General features: G+C 50.4%; 1 protein-coding gene across 3 annotated transcripts in view; it reads right to left on the bottom strand.

The window, feature by feature from the left end:
* KIAA1549 (KIAA1549 ortholog) overlaps positions 1–21,311 on the bottom strand; it is a 117,932-nt gene that overhangs the window by 73,863 nt on the left and 22,758 nt on the right. For all 3 annotated transcript variants that reach the window (XM_073650497.1, XM_073650499.1, XM_073650498.1), the window contains exons 2-3: positions 2,449–5,301; positions 2,234–2,322 (exon numbers count right to left, since the gene is read on the bottom strand). In XM_073650497.1, coding sequence (XP_073506598.1) covers positions 2,234–2,322; positions 2,449–5,301 — 2,942 coding nt within the window. The remainder of the gene's footprint in view (positions 1–2,233; positions 2,323–2,448; positions 5,302–21,311) is intronic.

The following is a 21,311-nucleotide window of genomic DNA, read 5'->3' as shown; positions in this document are numbered from 1 at the left end:
CTGCACTCATTATTCTGCTGGTGCAGTCACTGTGTACATACATTACATTACTGATCCTGAGTTACCTCCTGTGTTATACTCCAGAGCTGCACTCACTATTCTGCTGGTGGAGTCACTGTGTACATACATTACATTACTGATCCTGAGTTACCTCCTGTATTATACTCCAGAGCTGCACTCACTATTCTGCTGGTGCAGTCACTGTGTACATACATTACATTACTGATCCTGTATTCTACTCCAGAGCTGCACTCACTATTCTGCTGGTGCAGTCACTGTGTACATACATTACTGATCCTGAGTTACATCCTGTATTCTATTCCAGAGCTGCACTCACCATTCTGCTGGTGCAGTCACTGTGTACAAACATTACATTACTGATCCTGAGTTACCTCCTATATTATACTCCAGAGCTGCACTCACTATTCTGCTGGTGCAGTCACTGTGTACATACATTACATTACTGATCCTGAGTTACCTCCTGTATTATACTCCAGAGCTGCACTCACTATTCTGCTGGTGCAATCACTGTGTACATACATTACTGATCCGGAGTTACATCCTGTATTATACTCCAGAGCTGCACTCATTATTCTGCTGGTGCAGTCACTGTGTACATACATTACATTACTGATCCTGAGTTACCTCCTGTGTTATACTCCAGAGCTGCACTCACTATTCTGCTGGTGGAGTCACTGTGTACATACATTACATTACTGATCCTGAGTTACCTCCTATATTATACTCCAGAGCTGCACTCACTATTCTGCTGGTGCAGTCACTGTGTACATGCATTACATTACTGATCCTGAGTTACATCCTGTATTATACTCCAGAGCTGCACTCACTATTCTGCTGGTGCAGTCACTGTGTACATACATTACATTACTGATCCTGTATTCTACTCCAGAGCTGCACTCACTATTCTGCTGGTGCAGTCACTGTGTACATACATTACATTACTGATCCTGTATTCTACTCCAGAGCTGCACTCACTATTCTGCTGGTGCAGTCACTGTGTACATACATTACTGATCCTGAGTTACATCCTGTATTATACTCCAGAGCTGCACTCACTATTCTGCTGGTGCAGTCACTGTGTACATACATTACATTACTGATCCTGTATTCTACTCCAGAGCTGCACTCACTATTCTGCTGGTGCAGTCACTGTGTACATACCATACATTACTGATCCTGAGTTACATCCTGTATTATACTCCAGAGCTGCACTCACTATTCTGCTGGTGCAGTCACTGTGTACATACATTACATTACTGATCCTGAGTTACATCCTGTATTATACCCCAGAGCTGCACTCACTATTCTGCTGGTGCAGTCACTGTGTACATACATTACATTACTGATCCTGAGTTACATCCTGTATTATGCTCCAGAGCTGCACTCACTATTCTGCTGGTGCAGTCACTGTGTACATACATTACATTACTGATCCTGAGTTACATCCTGTATTATACTCCAGAGCTGCACTCACTATTCTGCTGGTGCAGTCACTGTGTACATGCATTACATTACTGATCCTGAGTTACATCCTGTATTATACTCCAGAGCTGCACTCACTATTCTGCTGGTGCAGTCACTGTGTACATACATTACATTACTGATCCTGAGTTACATCCTGCATTATACTCCAGAGCTGCGCTCACTATTCTGCTGGTGCAGTCACTGTGTACATACATTACATTACTGATCCTGAGTTACATCCTGTATTATACTCCAGAGCTGCACTCACTATTCTGCTGGTGCAGTCACTGTGTACATACATTACATTACTGATCCTGAGTTACCTCCTGTATTATACACCAGAGCTGCACTCACTATTCTGCTGGTGCAGTCACTGTGTACATTCATTACATTAATGATCCTGAGTTACATCCTGTATTATACTCCAGAGCTGCACTCACTATCCTGCTGGTGGAGTCACTGTGTACATACATTACTGATCCTGAGTTACCTCCTGTATTATACTCCAGAGCTGCACTCACTATTCTGCTGGTGCAGTCACTGTGTATATACATTACATTACTGATCCTGAGTTACGTCCTGTATTATACCCCAGAGCTGCACTCACTATTCTGCTGGTGCAGTCACTGTGCACATACATTACATTACTGATCCTGAGTTACCTCCTGTGTTATACTCCAGAGCTGCACTCACTATTCTGCTGTTGGGGTTTCGGGGCTGCACCGCTCCTTCACATTTGATTACTCACCTCCAGTTCCACCGATCGGTTGAAATTTGCGGTTAGTGTTTCCTTGATGGATTCGATGACGTTCTCGATATTTGTTCCTCGCGATAAAACTGCAATACAGATATACAGGAAGGTTAATGCTACAGCAGACAAAAAAAATGCACAGCAGGGAAGTGTGGCAGAATTGAGAATGCAGCTCTGGAGGATTAGTATAATTCTGGCACAACCTTACTTACCGACTGTCACAAGATAAGGTTCCGGATTGGACACATCACACACGAAGCTCGGCCTTGTGGTGGCCACAGTGGTTGTAGCTGTGAGTCCAGAAGGAGGAGTCACCGATGCGGGCAGGGTGGAGGTTACTGTCGTAGCTCCAGGAGGGATGATGGCGGTTGTAATTATCTGTGGAGTGGTTGTGCCTAGGGTGTTATGGGTGACAGCTGCCGGTCTGGAAGAACTTGACGGGGTGGTGGTGGAGGGTTGGGCACTTGGCGAGGCAGTGGCGCCTCTAGTGGTGGCATGTGGGGATGGGGAAGGATGGGCACTTGGCGAGGCAGTGGTGCCTGTAGTGGTGGCAGGTGGGGATGGGGAAGGATGGGCACTTGGCGAGGCAGTGGCGCCTCTAGTGGTGGCAGGTGGGGATGGGGAAGGGTGGGCACCTGGCGAGGCAGTGGTGCCTGTAGTGGTGGCAGGTGGGGATGGGGAAGGGTGGGCACCTGGCGAGGCAGTGGTGCCTGTAGTGGTGGCAGGTGGGGATGGGGAAGGATGGGCACTTGGCGAGGCATTGGTGCCTGTAGTGGTGACAGGTTGGGATGGAGAAGGGTGGGCACTTGGCGAGCTAGTGGTGCCTGTTGTGGTGACAGGAAGAGTTGGCGAAAGGTGGGCATTTGGTGTGGTGGTGGTGGCATCGATAGTGGTGACAGGTTGGGTTGGTGATGGAGCAGGCCAGATGTCTGGAGTTTGTGGATTAGTCGTAAAGAACACCGGACTCGAGGACGGCTGTGAGCTCCACAGCATGCTTACTGTAGATGTTGGATATGTGGACAGTTGGCCGACTGTGGCCGCATAGTCAACGGTAGATTCCAAACTGATGGCGGAGGTGGGTGGCATGCTTGGGGCAGGGGTAAAACTGGGTGGCATCAAAGTAGTAACTGAAAAGAGTGAAGTAAAGAATCCAGAGGAATCCGACTCCAGAGGTAAAGTCATGCTAGGAACCAAGGTGAGTAAAGAGGTTGGAAGAACTTCCTCAACCAAAGCACTACTGGTGTCATCAAAACCAAAGGAAGAGGTGGGCAAGGCAGATGTGGTGGCATTCAGTGCAGATGACGACGATAAAGGCAGCTGAGAGGTAGCATCGGTACTTGAGGTATAGAAGACGCTCGACGCCATGATGGTGGACTCCCAGAACTCCGTGAACTCAGACGAAAAGTTCTCAGTCCAGTCAACGCTCGATGGTGATGGGAAGGAAGTGGAATTCACCGGCATGACATCCATGCTTATCGTTTCACGTATGGTTGTAGAGTAAAACTCAGACAAAGGAGTATTGAACATGGATTCTGACATTGCAAGGAGAGACGATGAATCCTGAGGTTCATGTGTAGACGCCAACGATGGGGAGGACATTGCCACTTCTTCCACTGTTGAAGAGAAGAAGCCATCGGGCTCCAGGGTGGATACTAAGGTAAAGTAACTGGACTCCACAGAAAGGGATACGGTCGGAGGGAAGTACATGCCAGACTCTGTCGGCACAAACGCGGGAGCTTCAGCTGTGTTCACAGGTTCATACATGGAACTTTCTAGAAGGTACGGGGCAGATATTGCTGTAGTAGAAAAAGTCTCCAGATCGACAGAGGTCATGGATAAGATGAGCAGTGAAGGCATTAGAGTAGAAGTAGACTCTACTGAAGAAACCCAACGGGTCTCCATCTCCGAGCTCGGGGCCAACGACAACAAGGTTACAAGGACCTCAGTAGAGTCAACAATGTTGGTGAGATCCACAGAAAAGTCCATAAGATCTGTATACAGTGAAGACATGAGGGGGGTCGGGGAAGAAGATAAAACAGAGTCAGGAACTTCAACCGAAGAGGTCTCCTGGCTGGTGTTGAGGCTGGTCGGAGGAAGATCTCCAGGAAACCCTGAGGTTTGAATGCTGTTGGTTTCCACATAATCCTCGGACCACCAATGAGTGTAGGTAAAGTCGTTGCCAGTGGTGGACCACGTCTCAGAAATGGCAGTAGGCACTAAACTTTGGAGAAAACTAGACGAGATTTCTGGGTCATGAACGTAGGAGGTTTCATACGATGGAGATGTGACGGATAAAGCCTCAGTGGGGCCAGTGGTGGAATCCCGCACGGTAACCAACCCTAAACCAGAGAATATACTAGACAAAGGATATTTGGTAGCAGTGCTGGTAACCTCTTGAGTATCGGTCATACTTGGCATTATACTCTCCACAGGGGTAGTCGGCCAAAACGTGGGAGAGGCGGCAGGTGTAGTGCGTGCAACCATTGACCCTTCTATCGAGGAACTAAAGTAGGAATCTGGAAGGAGTTGCCCAGATTTGGTGCTTTCCACAGCGAAGCTCGAGGTGACGACTCCTCCATCTTCACTGAATATTGGAAATATTTCTGTGGCCCATGGAGTTTGGTAGAAAGTTTCTGGCGGTGGAACCGTCACATTGTCTTCTATAGTACCGTGGGATGCCATATTTACACTCTTTTCCAGGGCAACAGAAGACATTGTGATGTAGACACCAGAAGACGACTCCGTTGTGTAAGAGCGGGCTTCGTACATCTCAGCAAGCCGGGTTGTTGAGGGTTCTCCCATAACCGAAGCCATGGAGAACAACGGGGACGTGGAAAGGCTTGGACTTAAGAAGACGTCATCGGGCAAAGGCCACGGGGTCCGGCTGGGTTCAACGGCGGATTGTGAATCTGGGAGCGGATGGGCGATGGTTTCCGAAGGTGCCAGTTCATTTGAGGAAATGGTTATGGGAAGAACGTCCTGGATTATTTCTTCCGGGACTGAAGCATTTTTGGTTATGATGGAGTCTTCATCCACTTTCAGGAGCAGGGGACCGAAGTGGACGACTGCAAGAAAAGCGAACACACAATGAGGAAAATCGGAATAAGAGAAAAAAAAATCATAAAAACAAAGTTACACCGATCCCCCGCCACTACTCGTGTTCAGCCTCTGGGGTCCCCACTGGCCTCCAAGCTTCCTTTCTCTTTTAACCTAGACTGGTGCGTAAAAGCTGCAGCCAATGATTGGGCGGAATGGTCATGGGTCTGTGCCACCACTTCATGTATAGAGATCTATTCTAGTGTGAACGCTGCAGCCAATCACTGGCCGCAGAGATGAAGGCTGTAGGAAGTGATTGGCTGCAGCAGTCACATACCTGTTCCGCTGAAAGAAGCTCGGAGACCAGTGAGCAACCCAGGCGGTGGTAGGAAAGGAGCCGCGAAGGACCGGTTGTTGAGTATACAGGTCATGCTGAGGTGGACCGCCCCTTTAAATCCCAATCATTAGAATAGTACAAATACTGAGAAAAGAAATAAAAATAAGAAATGTAATAATACATTACAAAATAAAAATGCTTCCCCATCATAAAGAAAATTCTGATGTCCTGTTCGATGCATTTACCAATGTTTTACACACCATAGCCTCATCCTGCCAGATTCATACTCCAGCGCGTTTCACACACCGCAGCTTCATCCTGCCAGATTCATACTCCAGCGCGTTTCACACACCGCAGCTTCATCCTGCCAGATTCATACTCCAGCGCGTTTCACACACCGCAGCTTCATCCTGCCAGATTCATACTCCAGCGCGTTTCACACACCGCAGCCTCATCCTGCCAGATTCATACTCCAGTGCGTTTCACACACCGCAGCTTCATCCTGCCAGATTCATACTCCAGCGCGTTTCACACACCGCAGCTTCATCCTGCCAGATTCATACTCCAGAGCGTTTCACACACCGCAGCTTCATCCTGCCAGATTCATACTCCAGCGCGTTTCACACACCGCAGCCTCATCCTGCCAGATTCATACTCCAGCGCGTTTCACACACCGCAGCTTCATCCTGCCAGATTCATACTCCAGCGCGTTTCACACACCGCAGCCTCATCCTGCCAGATTCATACTCCAGCGCGTTTCACACACCACAGCCTCATCCTGCCAGATTCATACTCCAGCGCGTTTCACACACCGCTGCTTCATCCTGCCAGATTCATACTCCAGCGCGTTTCACACACCGCTGCTTCATCCTGCTAGATTCATACTCCAGCGCGTTTCACACAACCACCGCTCTATCCTGTCAGCTGTACTCCTGCGCCTTTTTACACAACCACCGCTCTATCCTGTCGGTTGTACTCCAGTGCGTTTCACACAACCACCGCTCTATCCTGTTAGATTCACAATCCAGCGCGTTTCACACAACCACCGCTCTATCCTGTCAGATTCGCAATCCAGCGCGTTTCACACAACCACCGCTCTATCCTGTCGGTCATACTCCAGCGCGTTTCACAAACCCCTCATTCCCTCCCATTGACGCTTTCTGCAGTTGGACTCCACACATCCATAGCTTTGTCCTGTCCGACTCATAGGTCACCGTGTTTCTCACATTCCGCAGGGTCTTTTAGTAATTTCTGACTCATATTCCAGCGCGTTTCATATATATAATTTTTTTTGTGAGATTTATACTCTTTAGACTTTCCTCATATTCAGCTTCACCTTGTCAGTTTAATTTCCAGCGCATTTCACACAGCTATAGCTTCGTCCAGTCCAATTCATACTCCAGCAAGATTAAAATATCCATTGCTTCGTCCTGGCTGATTCACACACCATCACTTGGCCCTGCTCGAGTCATGAACGGCCACGTTTCATACAGCCGTCACTTTGCCTGAAAAATATGTCAGCACATTTCACACATCCATCGTTTCACCCTGACCAACTCATACTCCGGCGCTTTTTACACACCCATCAACTCGTCTTGTCACACCCACTGCCACGTCCTGTCCTATCCACACTCCGGTGCGTTTCTCACACCCATTGCTGCGTCCTGTCCTATCCACACTTCAGCGCGTTTCTCACACCCATTGCTGTGTCCTGTCCTATCCACACTTCAGCGCGTTTCTCACACCCATTGCTGCGTCCTGTCCTATCCACACTTCAGCACGTTTCTCACACCCATTGCTGCGTCCTGTCCTATCCACACTTCAGCGCGTTTCTCACACCCATTGCTGTGTCCTGTCCTATCCACACTCCGGTGCGTTTCTCACACCCATTGCTGCGTCCTGTCCTATCCACACTTCAGCGCGTTTCTCCCACCCATTGCTGCGTCCTGTCCTATCCACACTTCAGCGCGTTTCTCCCACCCATTGCTGTGTTCTGTCCTATCCACACTTCAGCGCGTTTCTCCCACCCATTGCTGCGTCCTGTCCTATCCACACTTCAGCGCGTTTCTCCCACCCATTGCTGTGTTCTGTCTGATTCACACTTTGGTACGGTTTTTCACACCCATCGCTGCATCATAGAGTTCCTCACACCCATCACTGTGTCCTATCCGGTTAATCCCCAAAAAACGCTTGTCACGCCCATCGCTGTGTCCTGTCCGGATAATCCACCAGCATGTTCCTCACCCATCACTGTGTCCTGTCAGGTTAATACACCAGCGCGTTCCTCACACCCATCGTTGTGTCCTGTCCGGTTAATCACCCAGCACGTTTCTCACGCTGCGTCCTGTCTGGATAATCCACCAACACGTTTCTCACACCCATCGCTGCGTCCTGTCCACCAACACTTTTCTCACACCTATTGCTGCGTCCTGTCCGGATATTCCACCAGCGCGTTTCTTACACCCATCGCTGTGCCCTGTCCGGATAATCCATCAGCGCGTTTCTTACACCCATCGCTGCGTCCTGTCCGGTTAACCGACCAGCACGTTTCTCACACCCAAAGCTGTGTCCTGTCCGGTTAACCGACCAGCGCGTTCCTCACACCCATCGCTGTGTGCTGTCCGGTTAATCCCCCAGCACGTTTCTCACGCCCACGCTGCGTCCTGTCTGGATAATCCACCAACACGTTTCTCACACCCATCGCTGCGTCCTGTCCACCAACACTTTTCTCACACCCATCGCTGTGCCCTGTCCGGATAATCCACCAGCGCGTTTCTTACACCCATCGCTGCGTCCTGTCCGGTTAACCCACCAGCACGTTTCTCACACCCATCGCTGCGTCCTGTCCGGTTAACCGACCAGCACGTTTCTCACACCCATCGCTGCGTCCTGTCCGGATAATCCATCAGCGCGTTTCTTACACCCATCGCTGCGTCCTGTCCGGTTAACCGACCAGCACGTTTCTCACACCCATCGCTGCGTCCTGTCCGGATAATCCACCAGCACGTTTCTCACACCCATCGCTGCGTCCTGTCCGGATAATCCACCAGCGCTTTTCTCACACCTATTGCTGCGTCCTGTCCGGATAATCCACCAGCGCGTTTCTTACACCCATCGCTGCGTCCTGTCCGGATAATCCATCAGCGCGTTTCTTACACCCATCGCTGCGTCCTGTCCGGTTAACCCACCAGCACGTTTCTCACACCCATCGCTGCGTCCTGTCCACCAGCGCGTTTCTTACACCCATCGCTGCGTCCTGTCCGGATAATCCACCAGCGCGTTTCTCACACCCATCGCTGCGTCCTGTCCGGATAATCCACCAGCGCTTTTCTCACACCCATTGCTGCGTCCTGTCCGGATAATCCACCAGCGCTTTTCTCACACCCATTGCTGCATCCTGTCCGGATAATCCACCAGCGCGTTTCTCACACCCATCGCTGCGTCCTGTCCGGATAATCCACCAGCGCTTTTCTCACACCCATTGCTGCGTCCTGTCCGGATAATCCACCAGCGCTTTTCTCACACCCATTGCTGCGTCCTGTCCGGATAACCCACCAGCGCGTTTCTTACACCCATCGCTGCGTCCTGTCCGGATAACCCACCAGCGCGTTTCTTACACCCATCGCTGCATCCTGTCCGGATAATCCACCAGCGCTTTTCTCACACCTATTGCTGCGTCCTGTCTGGATAATCCACCAGCGCGTTTCTTACACCCATCGCTGCGTCCTGTCCGGATAATCCACCAGCGCGTTTCTCACACCTATTGCTGCGTCCTTTCTGGTCTATTTCGGGCCATGCAGTCATTTTTAGCCGGGTGAATTCGGGTTTTTTTGTGGCTACAGACGCGAGCTTTGTCTCTAATCCCGGATTTACGATGACATTCCTGGAGTTTCTGGCGACAGCTGTGCCACAGCCGCCATTTTTCGCCATTTGCTCTACAACGTGTGAACATTTGGGATTTTCAGTGGACGACATTTTAATTTTGGAAATCGATCTGCTCTAAGTGATGAGGGAGAAAAATGGCAGCAAAAGACGGAGAACTGATTAATATTCATCCGATCGTCTCCTGGAAACCGCGCTCCCCAGAGGCCTGTGCCCGGGGCGAGAAACAGCGACGCCTCGAAGTGAAAGATCCTGAGAAGGAAACGCCAAGAAGCAGAGGACGTCAGGAGACGGGCGGGGCGAGACGAGACGGGGGGGTGGGGGCGGCGAGACGGGGGGGGCGAGACGGGGGGGGGGGGGCGAGACGGGGGGGGGGCGAGACGGGGGGGGCGAGACGGGGGGGGCGAGACGGGGGGGGGGGCGAGACGGGGGGGGGGCGAGACGGGGGGGGGCGAGACGGGGGGGGGCGAGACGGGGGGGGGCGAGACGGGGGGGGCGAGACGGGGGACGAAAAGGGGGACGAAAAGGGGGACGAAAAGGGGGACGAAAAGGGGGACGAAAAGGGGGGGCACGAAGGGGGGCACGAAGGGGGGGGCGCGGCGCGACGGGAGAGAAGGGGGGCGCGACGGGAGAGAAGGGGGGCGCGACGGGAGAGAAGGGGGGGCGCGACGGGAGAGAAGGGGGGGCGCGACGGGAGAGAAGGGGGGGCGCGACGGGAGAGAAGGGGGGGCGCGACGGGAGAGAAGGGGGGGCGCGACGGGAGAGAAGGGGGGGCGCGACGGGAGAGAAGGGGGGGCGCGACGGGAGAGAAGGGGGGGCGCGACGGGAGAGAAGGGGGGGCGCGACGGGAGAGAAGGGGGACGAGACGGGAGAAGAAGGGGGACGAGACGGGAGAAGAAGGGGGACGAGACGGGGAGAAGAAGGGGGACGAGACGGGGAGAAGAAGGGGGACGAGACGGGGAGAAGAAGGGGGACGAGACGGGGAGAAGAAGGGGGACGAGACGGGGAGAAGAAGGGGGACGAGACGGGGAGAAGAAGGGGGACGAGACGGGGAGAAGAAGGGGGACGAGACGGGGAGAAGAAGGGGGACGAGACGGGGAGAAGAAGGGGGACGAGACGGGGAGAAGAAGGGGGACGAGACGGGGAGAAGAAGGGGGACGAGACGGGGAGAAGAAGGGGGACGAGACGGGGAGAAGAAGGGGGACGAGACGGGGAGAAGAAGGGGGACGAGACGGGGAGAAGAAGGGGGACGAGACGGGGAGAAGAAGGGGGACGAGACGGGGAGAAGAAGGGGGACGAGACGGGGAGAAGAAGGGGGACGAGACGGGGAGAAGAAGGGGGACGAGACGGGGAGAAGAAGGGGGACGAGACGGGGAGAAGAAGGGGGACGAGACGGGGAGAAGAAGGGGGACGAGACGGGGAGAAGAAGGGGGACGAGACGGGGAGAAGAAGGGGGACGAGACGGGGAGAAGAAGGGGGACGAGACGGGGAGAAGAAGGGGGACGAGACGGGGAGAAGAAGGGGGACGAGACGGGGAGAAGAAGGGGGACGAGACGGGGAGAAGAAGGGGGACGAGACGGGGAGAAGAAGGGGGACGAGACGGGGGGCGCGACGGGAGAGAAGGGGAGGCGCGAAGGGGGTGAGACGGGCAGAGAAGGGGAGAAGAAGGGGGGCGAGACGGGGAGAAGAAGGGGGGGCGAGACGGGAGAGAGGGGGGGCGAAACGGGAGAGAGGGGGGGCGAAACGGGAGAGAGGGGGGGCGAGACAGGGAGAAGAAGGGGGGGCGAGACAGGAGAAGAAGGGGGGCGAGACAGGAGAAGAAGGGGGGCGAGACAGGAGAAGAAGGGGGGCGAGACAGGAGAAGAAGGGGGGCGAGACAGGAGAAGAGGGGGGGCGAGACAGGGAGAAGAGGGGGGGCGAGACAGGGAGAAGAAGGGGGGGCGAGACAGGGAGAAGAAGGGGGGGCGAGACAGGAGAAGAAGGGGGGCGAGACAGGAGAAGAAGGGGGGGCGAGACAGGAGAAGAAGGGGGGGCGAGACAGGGAGAAGAAGGGGGACGAGACGGGAGAAGAAGGGGGGGTGAGACGGGAGAAGAAGGGGGGGCGAGACGGGAGGCGATACGGGAGAGTGAGGTGGGCAGAGAAGGGGGGCGAGACGGGGACAAGAAGGGGGCAAGATGGACGGCGAGAAGTGGGGGCAAAAAAAAACCTATAATGATCTGTTTCTCTTCCCGGCGGCCGGGATCATACACAAAGTCTGAACATGGCCTCTAAACCCAGAACTAAAGTAAATGAAAGCTACATTTTGATTGGCTGCTATGGAGAACTAGCACCCAATGAGAAATCAGCTTTCATTTATTGAGCTTCCCTGAAAAAAAGAAACCTTTGTTCTGATTGGTTATCTTCTCGTAATTGAAGGTTACCGTGGACACAAGGCTAAGATGCAAAATAACAGCAGTAATGGCGGCCACAGCGTAAACACTTAACCCTTGCGCTGCTGGTGGCGAGCGGCGACGTCTGATTCCAGCGTTTGGCGGGGGCCGCGCAGTGAATATCAGTTTCCTCGCAGTGACAGGTGGCCGGTGACAGGACTCGCATTCTCCGGAGCGGCGACCATTGTGCCTGCAACAAAGACCCCGAGGAGAGGGGGCACGCGGCGTAATGTTATCCGCCCGCCATGACTGGCGTAATACAGGTGTTAAAGGGCCACACTCGGCACCCAGAGCCCCCTGACACTGAGGGCTACTGGCCCTTTAAATCAGCTTCTGTTTTATGTAAACCATGTCGGACATCTCCGGCGGTTGAGATTCGCTGCGTCGCCATGACAACCTGATTATTTGTGAAGCGACGTCCTTATTTTACGATGTAACGTCGCCGCTGGTTTCCTGATATTAATTTGATGGCGGTCGCGCTTCACAGCGGACAGTGACGGATCACATCTGATGTGACGGCGGCGGCAGCGCTATGTGGGAACGCCACAGCCCGGATTTATGGGATGGTCCGCAGCGACAGCCTTAAAGGCACAGTACACGGGATAATGGGGGCCTACGCCCTAGAAGACAAGACTGGCGACACCATACAAGTGTGATAATGAAAGGTCTGACGTGACTCGATACATCAATCACCTCCAGAGCAGCGCTCAGAATTCTGCACTCACATCAGAGCTTGTACTCCTTTCACCTCCAGACCAGCGCTTATAATTCTGCACTCACATCAGAAATTGACTGCAGTCACCTCCAGAGCAGTGCTCATAATTCTGCACTCACATCAGACCTTTACACCAGTTACTTTCAGAGCAGCGCTCATAATTTTGAACTCTCATAAGAGCTTGTACTCCATTCACCTCCAGAGCAGCACTCATAATTCTGCACTCACATCAGAGCTGCAGGCACAACTGTAAAAGCAGGCACTTGGCTGATGCTTTTCCTCCATCAGATGATCGCCCGGGGTGACGACGATACTTACCACAATGTCCCCACCCCGCTCCCCCCACGACTCCATCAGGCCTGGTGCGGCGCCCCCCGTCACAGCCGCAGGTCGATGCTTTCTGCTGCGGTTTTACCTCTTTGTATCAGAAATAAAAGACTTTTCATCAGAATTTGCGCATGAATTCATCAGAACAAGCGGAGGCGCCCCCCGTACTGTGCGGAGCGAGAGCCGAGACCCCGCAGCTCATCACAATGTCTCATCCGGTTTGTAAGAAAAGTCACAGAGCGAAGAAAACAGCGAAGCCGGAACGAGGACGAGAGAAACCCCCCGAGCCACCGAGAGACCGGAGGACAAGGAGACAGGAAAGTGCTCCGAGAAGATATACCGTATACACACCGCACAGTACCACTGCCCAATATACACACCGCAGAGTACCACTGCCCTATATACACACACCGCACAGTACCACTGCCCTATATACACACACCGCACAGTACCACTGCCCTATATACACACACCGCACAGTACCACTGCCCTATATACACCGCACAGCACCACTGCCCAATATACACACCGCACAGCACCACTGCCCTATATACACACCACACAGTACCACTGCCCAATATACACACACCGCACAGTACCACTGCCCTATATACACACACCGCACAGTACCACTGCCCTATATACACACCGCGCAGTACCACTGCCCAATATACACACCGCACAGTACCACTGCCCAATATACACACCGCACAGTACCACTGCCCAATATACACACCGCACAGTACCACTGCCCAATATACACACCGCACAGCACCACTGCCCAATATACACACCGCACAGTACCACTGCCCAATATACACACCGCACAGCACCACTGCCCAATATACACACCGCACAGTACCACTGCCCAATATACACACCGCACAGTACCACTGCCCAATATACACACCGCACAGCACCACTGCCCAATATACACACCGCACAGTACCACTGCCCAATATACACACCGCACAGTACCACTGCCCAATATACACACCGCACAGCACCACTGCCCAATATACACACCGCACAGCACCACTGCCCAATATACACACCGCACAGTACCACTGCCCAATATACACACCACACAGTACCACTGCCCAATATACACACCGCACAGCACCACTGCCCAATATACACACCGCACAGTACCACTGCCCAATATACACATCGCACAGTACCACTGCCCAATATACACACCGCGCAGCACCACTGCCCAATATACACACCGCGCAGTACCACTGCCCAATATACACACCGCACAGTACCACTGCCCAATATACACACCGCACAGTACCACTGCCCAATATACACACCGCGCAGCACCACTGCCCTATATACACACCGCGCAGTACCACTGACCAATATACACACCGCACAGTACCACTGCCCAATATACACACCGCACAGTACCACTGCCCAATATACACACCGCACAGTACCACCGCCCTATATAAACACCGCACAGTACCACTGCCCAATATACACACCGCACAGTACCACTGCCCAATATACACACCGCACAGTATCACTGCCCAATATACACACCGCACAGTACCACTGCCCAATATACACACCGCACAGTACCACTGCCCAATAAACACACCGCACAGTACCACTGCCCAATATACACACCGCACAGTACCACTGCCCTATATACACACCGCGCAGTACCACTGCCCTATATACACACCGCACAGCACCACTGCCCTATATACACACCGCACAGCACCACTGCCCTATATACACACCGCACAGCACCACTGCCCTATATACACACCGCACAGTACCACTGCCCAATATACACACCGCACAGCACCACTGCCCAATATACACACCGCACAGCACCACCGCCCTATATACACACCGCACAGTACCACCGCCCTATATACACACCGCACAGTACCACCGCCCTGTATACACACCGCGCAGTACCACCGCCCTGTATACACACCGCGCAGTACCACCGCCCTGTATACACACCGCGCAGTACCACTGCCCTATATATACACACTGCACAGTACCAATGCCCTATATACACACCGCACAGTACCATTGCCCTATATACACACACCGCACAGTACCACTGCCCTATATACACACCGGACAGTACCACTACCACTGCCCTATATACACACCGCACAGTACCACTGCCCTATATACACACCGCACAGAACCACTGCCCTATATATACACACTGCACAGTACCACACCTCAGGTCCTGTATATATACACTGCACAGTACCACTCCTCCTGTCCTGTATATATACACTGCACAGTACCACTCCTCCTGTCCTGTATATATACACTGCACAGTACCACTCCTCCTGTCCTGTATATATACACTGCACAGTACCACTCCTCCTGTCCTGTATATATACACTGCACGGTACCACACCTCCTGTCCTGTATATATACACTGCACAGTACCATTCCTCCTGTTATGTATATACACTGCACAGTACCACTCCTCCTGTCCTGTATATATACACTGCACAGTACCACTCCTCCTGTATATATACACTGCACAGTACCACTCCTCCTGTCCTGTATATATACACTGCACAGTACCACTCCTCCTGTCCTGTATATATACACTGCACAGTACCATTCCTCCTGTTATGTATATACACTGCACAGTACCACTCCTCCTGTCCTGTATATATACACTGCACAGTACCACTCCTCCTGTATATATACACTGCACAGTACCACTCCTCCTGTCCTGTATATATACACTGCACAGTACCACTCCTCCTGTCCTGTATATATACACTGCACAGTACCACTCCTCCTGTCCTGTATATATACACTGCACAGTACCACTCCTCCTGTCCTGTATATATACACTGCACAGCACCACTCCTCCTGTCCTGTATATATATATATATATACACACTGCACAGTACCACTCCTCCTGTCCTGTATATATACACTGCACAGTACCACTCCTCCTGTCCTGTATATATAGACTGCACAGTACCACTCCTCCTGTCCTGTATATATACACTGCACGGTACCACACCTCCTGTCCTGTATATATACACTGCACGGCACCACTCCTCCTGTCCTGTATATATACACTGCACAGTACCACTCCTCCTGTCCTGTATATATACACTGCACAGTACCACTCCTCCTGTCCTGTATATATACACTGCACAGTACCACTCCTCCTGTCCTGTATATATACACTGCACAGGACCACTCCTCCTGTCCTGTATATATACACTGCACAGTACCACTCCTCCTGTCCTGTATATATACACTGCACAGTACCACTCCTCCTGTCCTGTATATATACACTGCACAGTACCACTCCTCCTGTCCTGTATATATACACTGCACAGTACCACTCCTCCTGTCCTGTATATATACACTGCACAGTACCACTCCTCCTGTCCTGTATATATACACTGCACAGTACCGCTCCTCCTGTCCTGTATATATACACTGCACGGTATCACTCCTCCTGTCCTGTATATATACACTGCACAGTACCACTCCTCCTGTCCTGTATATATACACTGCACAGTACCACTCCTCCTGTCCTGTATATATACACTGCACAGTACCACTCCTCCTGTCCTGTACATATACACTGCACAGTACCACTCCTCCTGTCCTGTATATATACACTGCACGGTACCACTCCTCCTGTCCTGTATATATACACTGCACGGTACCACTCCTCCTGTCCTGTATATATACACTGCACGGTACCACTCCTCCTGTCCTGTATATATACACTGCACGGTACCACTCCTCCTGTCCTGTATATATACACTGCACAGTACCACTCCTCCTGTCCTGTATATATACACTGCACAGTACCACTCCTCCTGTCCTGTATATATACACTGCACAGTACCACTCCTCCTGTCCTGTACATATACACTGCACAGTACCACTCCTCCTGTCCTGTATATATACACTGCACGGTACCACACCTCCTGTCCTGTATATATACACTGCACGGTACCACTCCTCCTGTCCTGTATATATACACTGCACAGTACCACTCCTCCTGTCCTGTATATATACACTGCACAGTACCACTCCTCCTGTCCTGTATATATACACTGCACGGTACCACTCCTCCTGTCCTGTATATATACACTGCACAGTACCACTCCTCCTGTCCTGTATATATACACTGCACAGTACCACTCCTCCTGTCCTGTATATATACACTGCACGGTACCACTCCTCCTGTCCTGTATATATACACTGCACGGTACCACACCTCCTGTCCTGTATATATACACTGCACAGTACAGCTCCTCCTGTCCTGTATATATACACTGCACAGTACCACTCCTCCTGTCCTGTATATATACACTGCACAGTACCACTCCTCCTGTCCTGTATATATACACTGCACGGTACCACTCCTCCTGTCCTGTATATATACACTGCACGGTACCACACCTCCTGTCCTGTATATATACACTGCACGGTACCACTCCTCCTGTCCTGTATATATACACTGCACGGTACCACTCCTCCTGTCCTGTATATATACACTGCACGGTACCACTCCTCCTGTATATATACACTGCACAGTACCACTCCTCCTGTCCTGTATATATACACTGCACAGTACCACTCCTCCTGTCCTTTATATATACACTGCACAGTACCACTCCTCCTGTCCTGTATATATACACTGCACAGTACCACTCCTCCTGTATATATACACTGCACAGTACCACTCCTCCTGTCCTGTATATATACACTGCACGGTACCACACCTCCTGTCCTGTATATATACACTGCACAGTACCACTCCTCCTGTCCTGTATATATACACTGCACAGTACCACTCCTCCTGTCCTGTATATATACACTGCACGGTACCACTCCTCCTGTCCTGTATATATACACTGCACAGCACCACTCCTCCTGTCCTGTATATATACACTGCACAGTACCACTCCTCCTGTCCTGTATATATACACTGCACAGTACCACTCCTCCTGTCCTGTATATATACACTGCACAGTACCACTCCTCCTGTCCTGTATATATACACTGCACAGTACCACTCCTCCTGTCCTGTATATATACACTGCACAGTACCACTCCTCCTGTATATATACACTGCACAGTACCACTCCTCCTGTCCTGTATATATACACTGCACAGTACCACTCCTCCTGTCCTGTATATATACACTGCACAGTACCACTCCTCCTGTCCTGTATATATACACTGCACAGTACCACTCCTCCTGTCCTGTATATATACACTGCACAGTACCACTCCTCCTGTCCTGTATATATACACTGCACAGTACCATTCATCCTGTATATATACACTGCACAGTACCACTCCTCCTGTATATATACACTGCACAGCACCACTCCTCCTGTCCTGTATATATACACTGCACAGTACCACTCCTCCTGTCCTATATATATATATATATACACTGCACAGTGCCACTCCTCCTGTCCTGTATATATACACTGCACAGTACCACTCCTCCTGTCCTGTATATATACACTGCACAGTACCAATACTCCTGTCCTGTATATATACACTGCACAGTACCACTCCTCCTGTCCTGTATGTATACACTGCACAGTACCACTCCTCCTGTCCTGTATATATACACTGCACAGTACCACTCCTTCTGTCCTGTATATATACACTGCACAGTACCACTCCTCCTGTCCTGTATATATACACTGCACAGCACCACTTCTCCTGTATATATACACTGCACAGCACCACTTCTCCTGTATATATACACTGCACAGTACCACTCCTCCTGTCCTGTATATATACACTGCACAGTACCACTCCTCCTGTCCTGTATATATACACTGCACAGTATCACTCCTCCTGTCCTGTATATATACACTGCACAGTACCACTCCTCCTGTCCTGTATATATACACTGCACAGCACCACTTCTCCTGTATATATACACTGCACAGCACCACTTCTCCTGTATATATACACTGCACAGTACCACTCCTCCTGTCCTGTATATATACACTGCACAGTACCACTCCTCCTGTCCTGTATATATACACTGCACAGTACCCCTCCTCCTGTCCTGTATATATACACTGCACAGTACCACTCCTCCTGTCCTGTATATATACACTGCACAGTACCACTCCTCCTGTCCTGTATATATACACTGCACAGTACCACTCCTCCTGTCCTGTATATATACACTGCACAGTACCACTCCTCCTGTCCTGTATATATACACTGCACAGTACCCCTCCTCCTGTCCTGTATATATACACTGCACAGTACCCCTCCTCCTGTCCTGTATATATACACTGCACAGTACCCCTCCTCCTGTCCTGTATATATACACTGCACAGTACCACTCCTCCTGTCCTGTATATATACACTGCACAGTACCACTCCTCCTGTCCTGTATATATACACTGCACAGTACCACTCCTCCTGTCCTGTATATATACACTGCACAGTACCACTCCTCCTGTCCTGTATATATACACTGCACAGTACCACTCCTCCTGTCCTGTATATATACACTGCACAGTACCACTCCTCCTGTCCTGTATATATACACTGCACGGTACCACTCCTCCTGTCCTGTATATATACACTGCACAGTGCCACTCCTCCTGTATATATACACTGCACAGAACTACTCCTCCTGTCCTGTATATATACACTGCACAGTACCACTCCTCCTGTATATATACACTGCACAGCACCACTCCTCCTGTATATATACACTGCACAGTAAATAATCTCTTATATTATATAGAGTCATTACACACAGAGGGATCTATTATATAGAGTCATTACACGCAGAGGGATCTATTATATAGAGTCATTACACACAGAGGGATCTATTATATAGAGTCATTACACGCAGAGGGATCTATTATATAGAGTCATTACACGCAGAGGGATCTATTATATAGAGTCATTACACACAGAGGGATCTATTATATAGAGTCATTACACACAGAGGGATCTATTATATAGAGTCATTACACACAGAGGGATCTATTATATAGAGTCATTACACGCAGAGGGATCTATTATATAGAGTCATTACACGCAGAGGGATCTATTATATAGAGTCATTACACGCAGAGGGATCTATTATATAGAGTCATTACACACAGAGGGATCTATTATATAGAGTCATTACACACAGAGTGATCTATTATATAGAGTCATTACACACAGAGGGATCTAATATATAGAGTCATTACACACAGAGGGATCTATTATATAGAGTCATTACACACAGAGGGATCTATTATATAGAGTCATTACACACAGAGGAATCTATTATATAGAGTCATTACACACAGAGGGATCTATTATATAATCATTACACACAGAGGGATCTATTATATAGAGTCATTACACACAGAGGGATCTAATATATAGAGTCATTACACACAGAGGAATCTATTATATAGAGTCATTACACACAGAGGGATCTATTATATAGAGTCATTACACACAGAGGGATCTAATATATAGAGTCATTACACACAGAGGAATCTATTATATAGAGTCATTACACACAGAGGGATCTATTATATAGAGTCATTACACACAGAGGAATCTATTATATAGTGTCATTACACACAGAGGAATCTATTATATAGTGTGTACATACATTACATTAGTGTGGTGCTGTGCAGTGTATATACAGTCATGGTGGATATTGTTTCCCCCCCTGGAGAATTCTCACAATGTTTTATTTACAGGTTTTTTCCTTTGTGTTTTTTGGAACAACAAAAAAAAAAGGATCAGTAATGTAATGTATGTGCACAGTGACTGCACCAGCAGAATAGTGAGTGCAGCTCTGGAGTATAATACAGGAGGTAACTCAGGATCAGTAATGTAATGTATGTGCACAGTGACTGCACCAGCAGAATAGTGAGTGCAGCTCTGGAGTATAATACAGGAGGTAACTCAGGATCAGTAATGTAATGTATGTACACAGTGACTGCACCAGCAGAAAAGTGAGTGCAGCTCTGGAGTATAATACAGGAGGTAACTCAGGATCAGTAATGTATGTGCACAGTGACTGCACCAGCAGAATAGTGAGTGCAGCTCTGGAGTATAATACAGGATGTAACTCAGGATCAGTAATGTAATGTATGTACAGAGTGACTGCACCAGCAGAACAGTGAGTGCAGCTCTGGAGTATAATACAGGATGTAACTCAGGATCAGTAATGTAATGTATGTACAGAGTGACTGCACCAGCAGAATAGTGAGTACAGCTCTGGAGTATAATACAGGATGTAACTCAGGATCAGTCATGTAATGTATGTACACAGTGACTGCACCAGCAGAATAGTGAGTGCAGCTCTGGAGTATAAT

This window comes from Phyllobates terribilis, unplaced genomic scaffold, assembly GCF_046119375.1.
Source record: "Phyllobates terribilis strain yellow unplaced genomic scaffold, ASM4611937v1 Scaffold_10__3_contigs__length_209671492, whole genome shotgun sequence".
Lineage (NCBI taxonomy): Eukaryota > Metazoa > Chordata > Amphibia > Anura > Dendrobatidae > Phyllobates > Phyllobates terribilis.
Note: the sequence above shows the minus strand (reverse complement) of the source record. Positions and strands in the feature narration are given on the sequence as shown.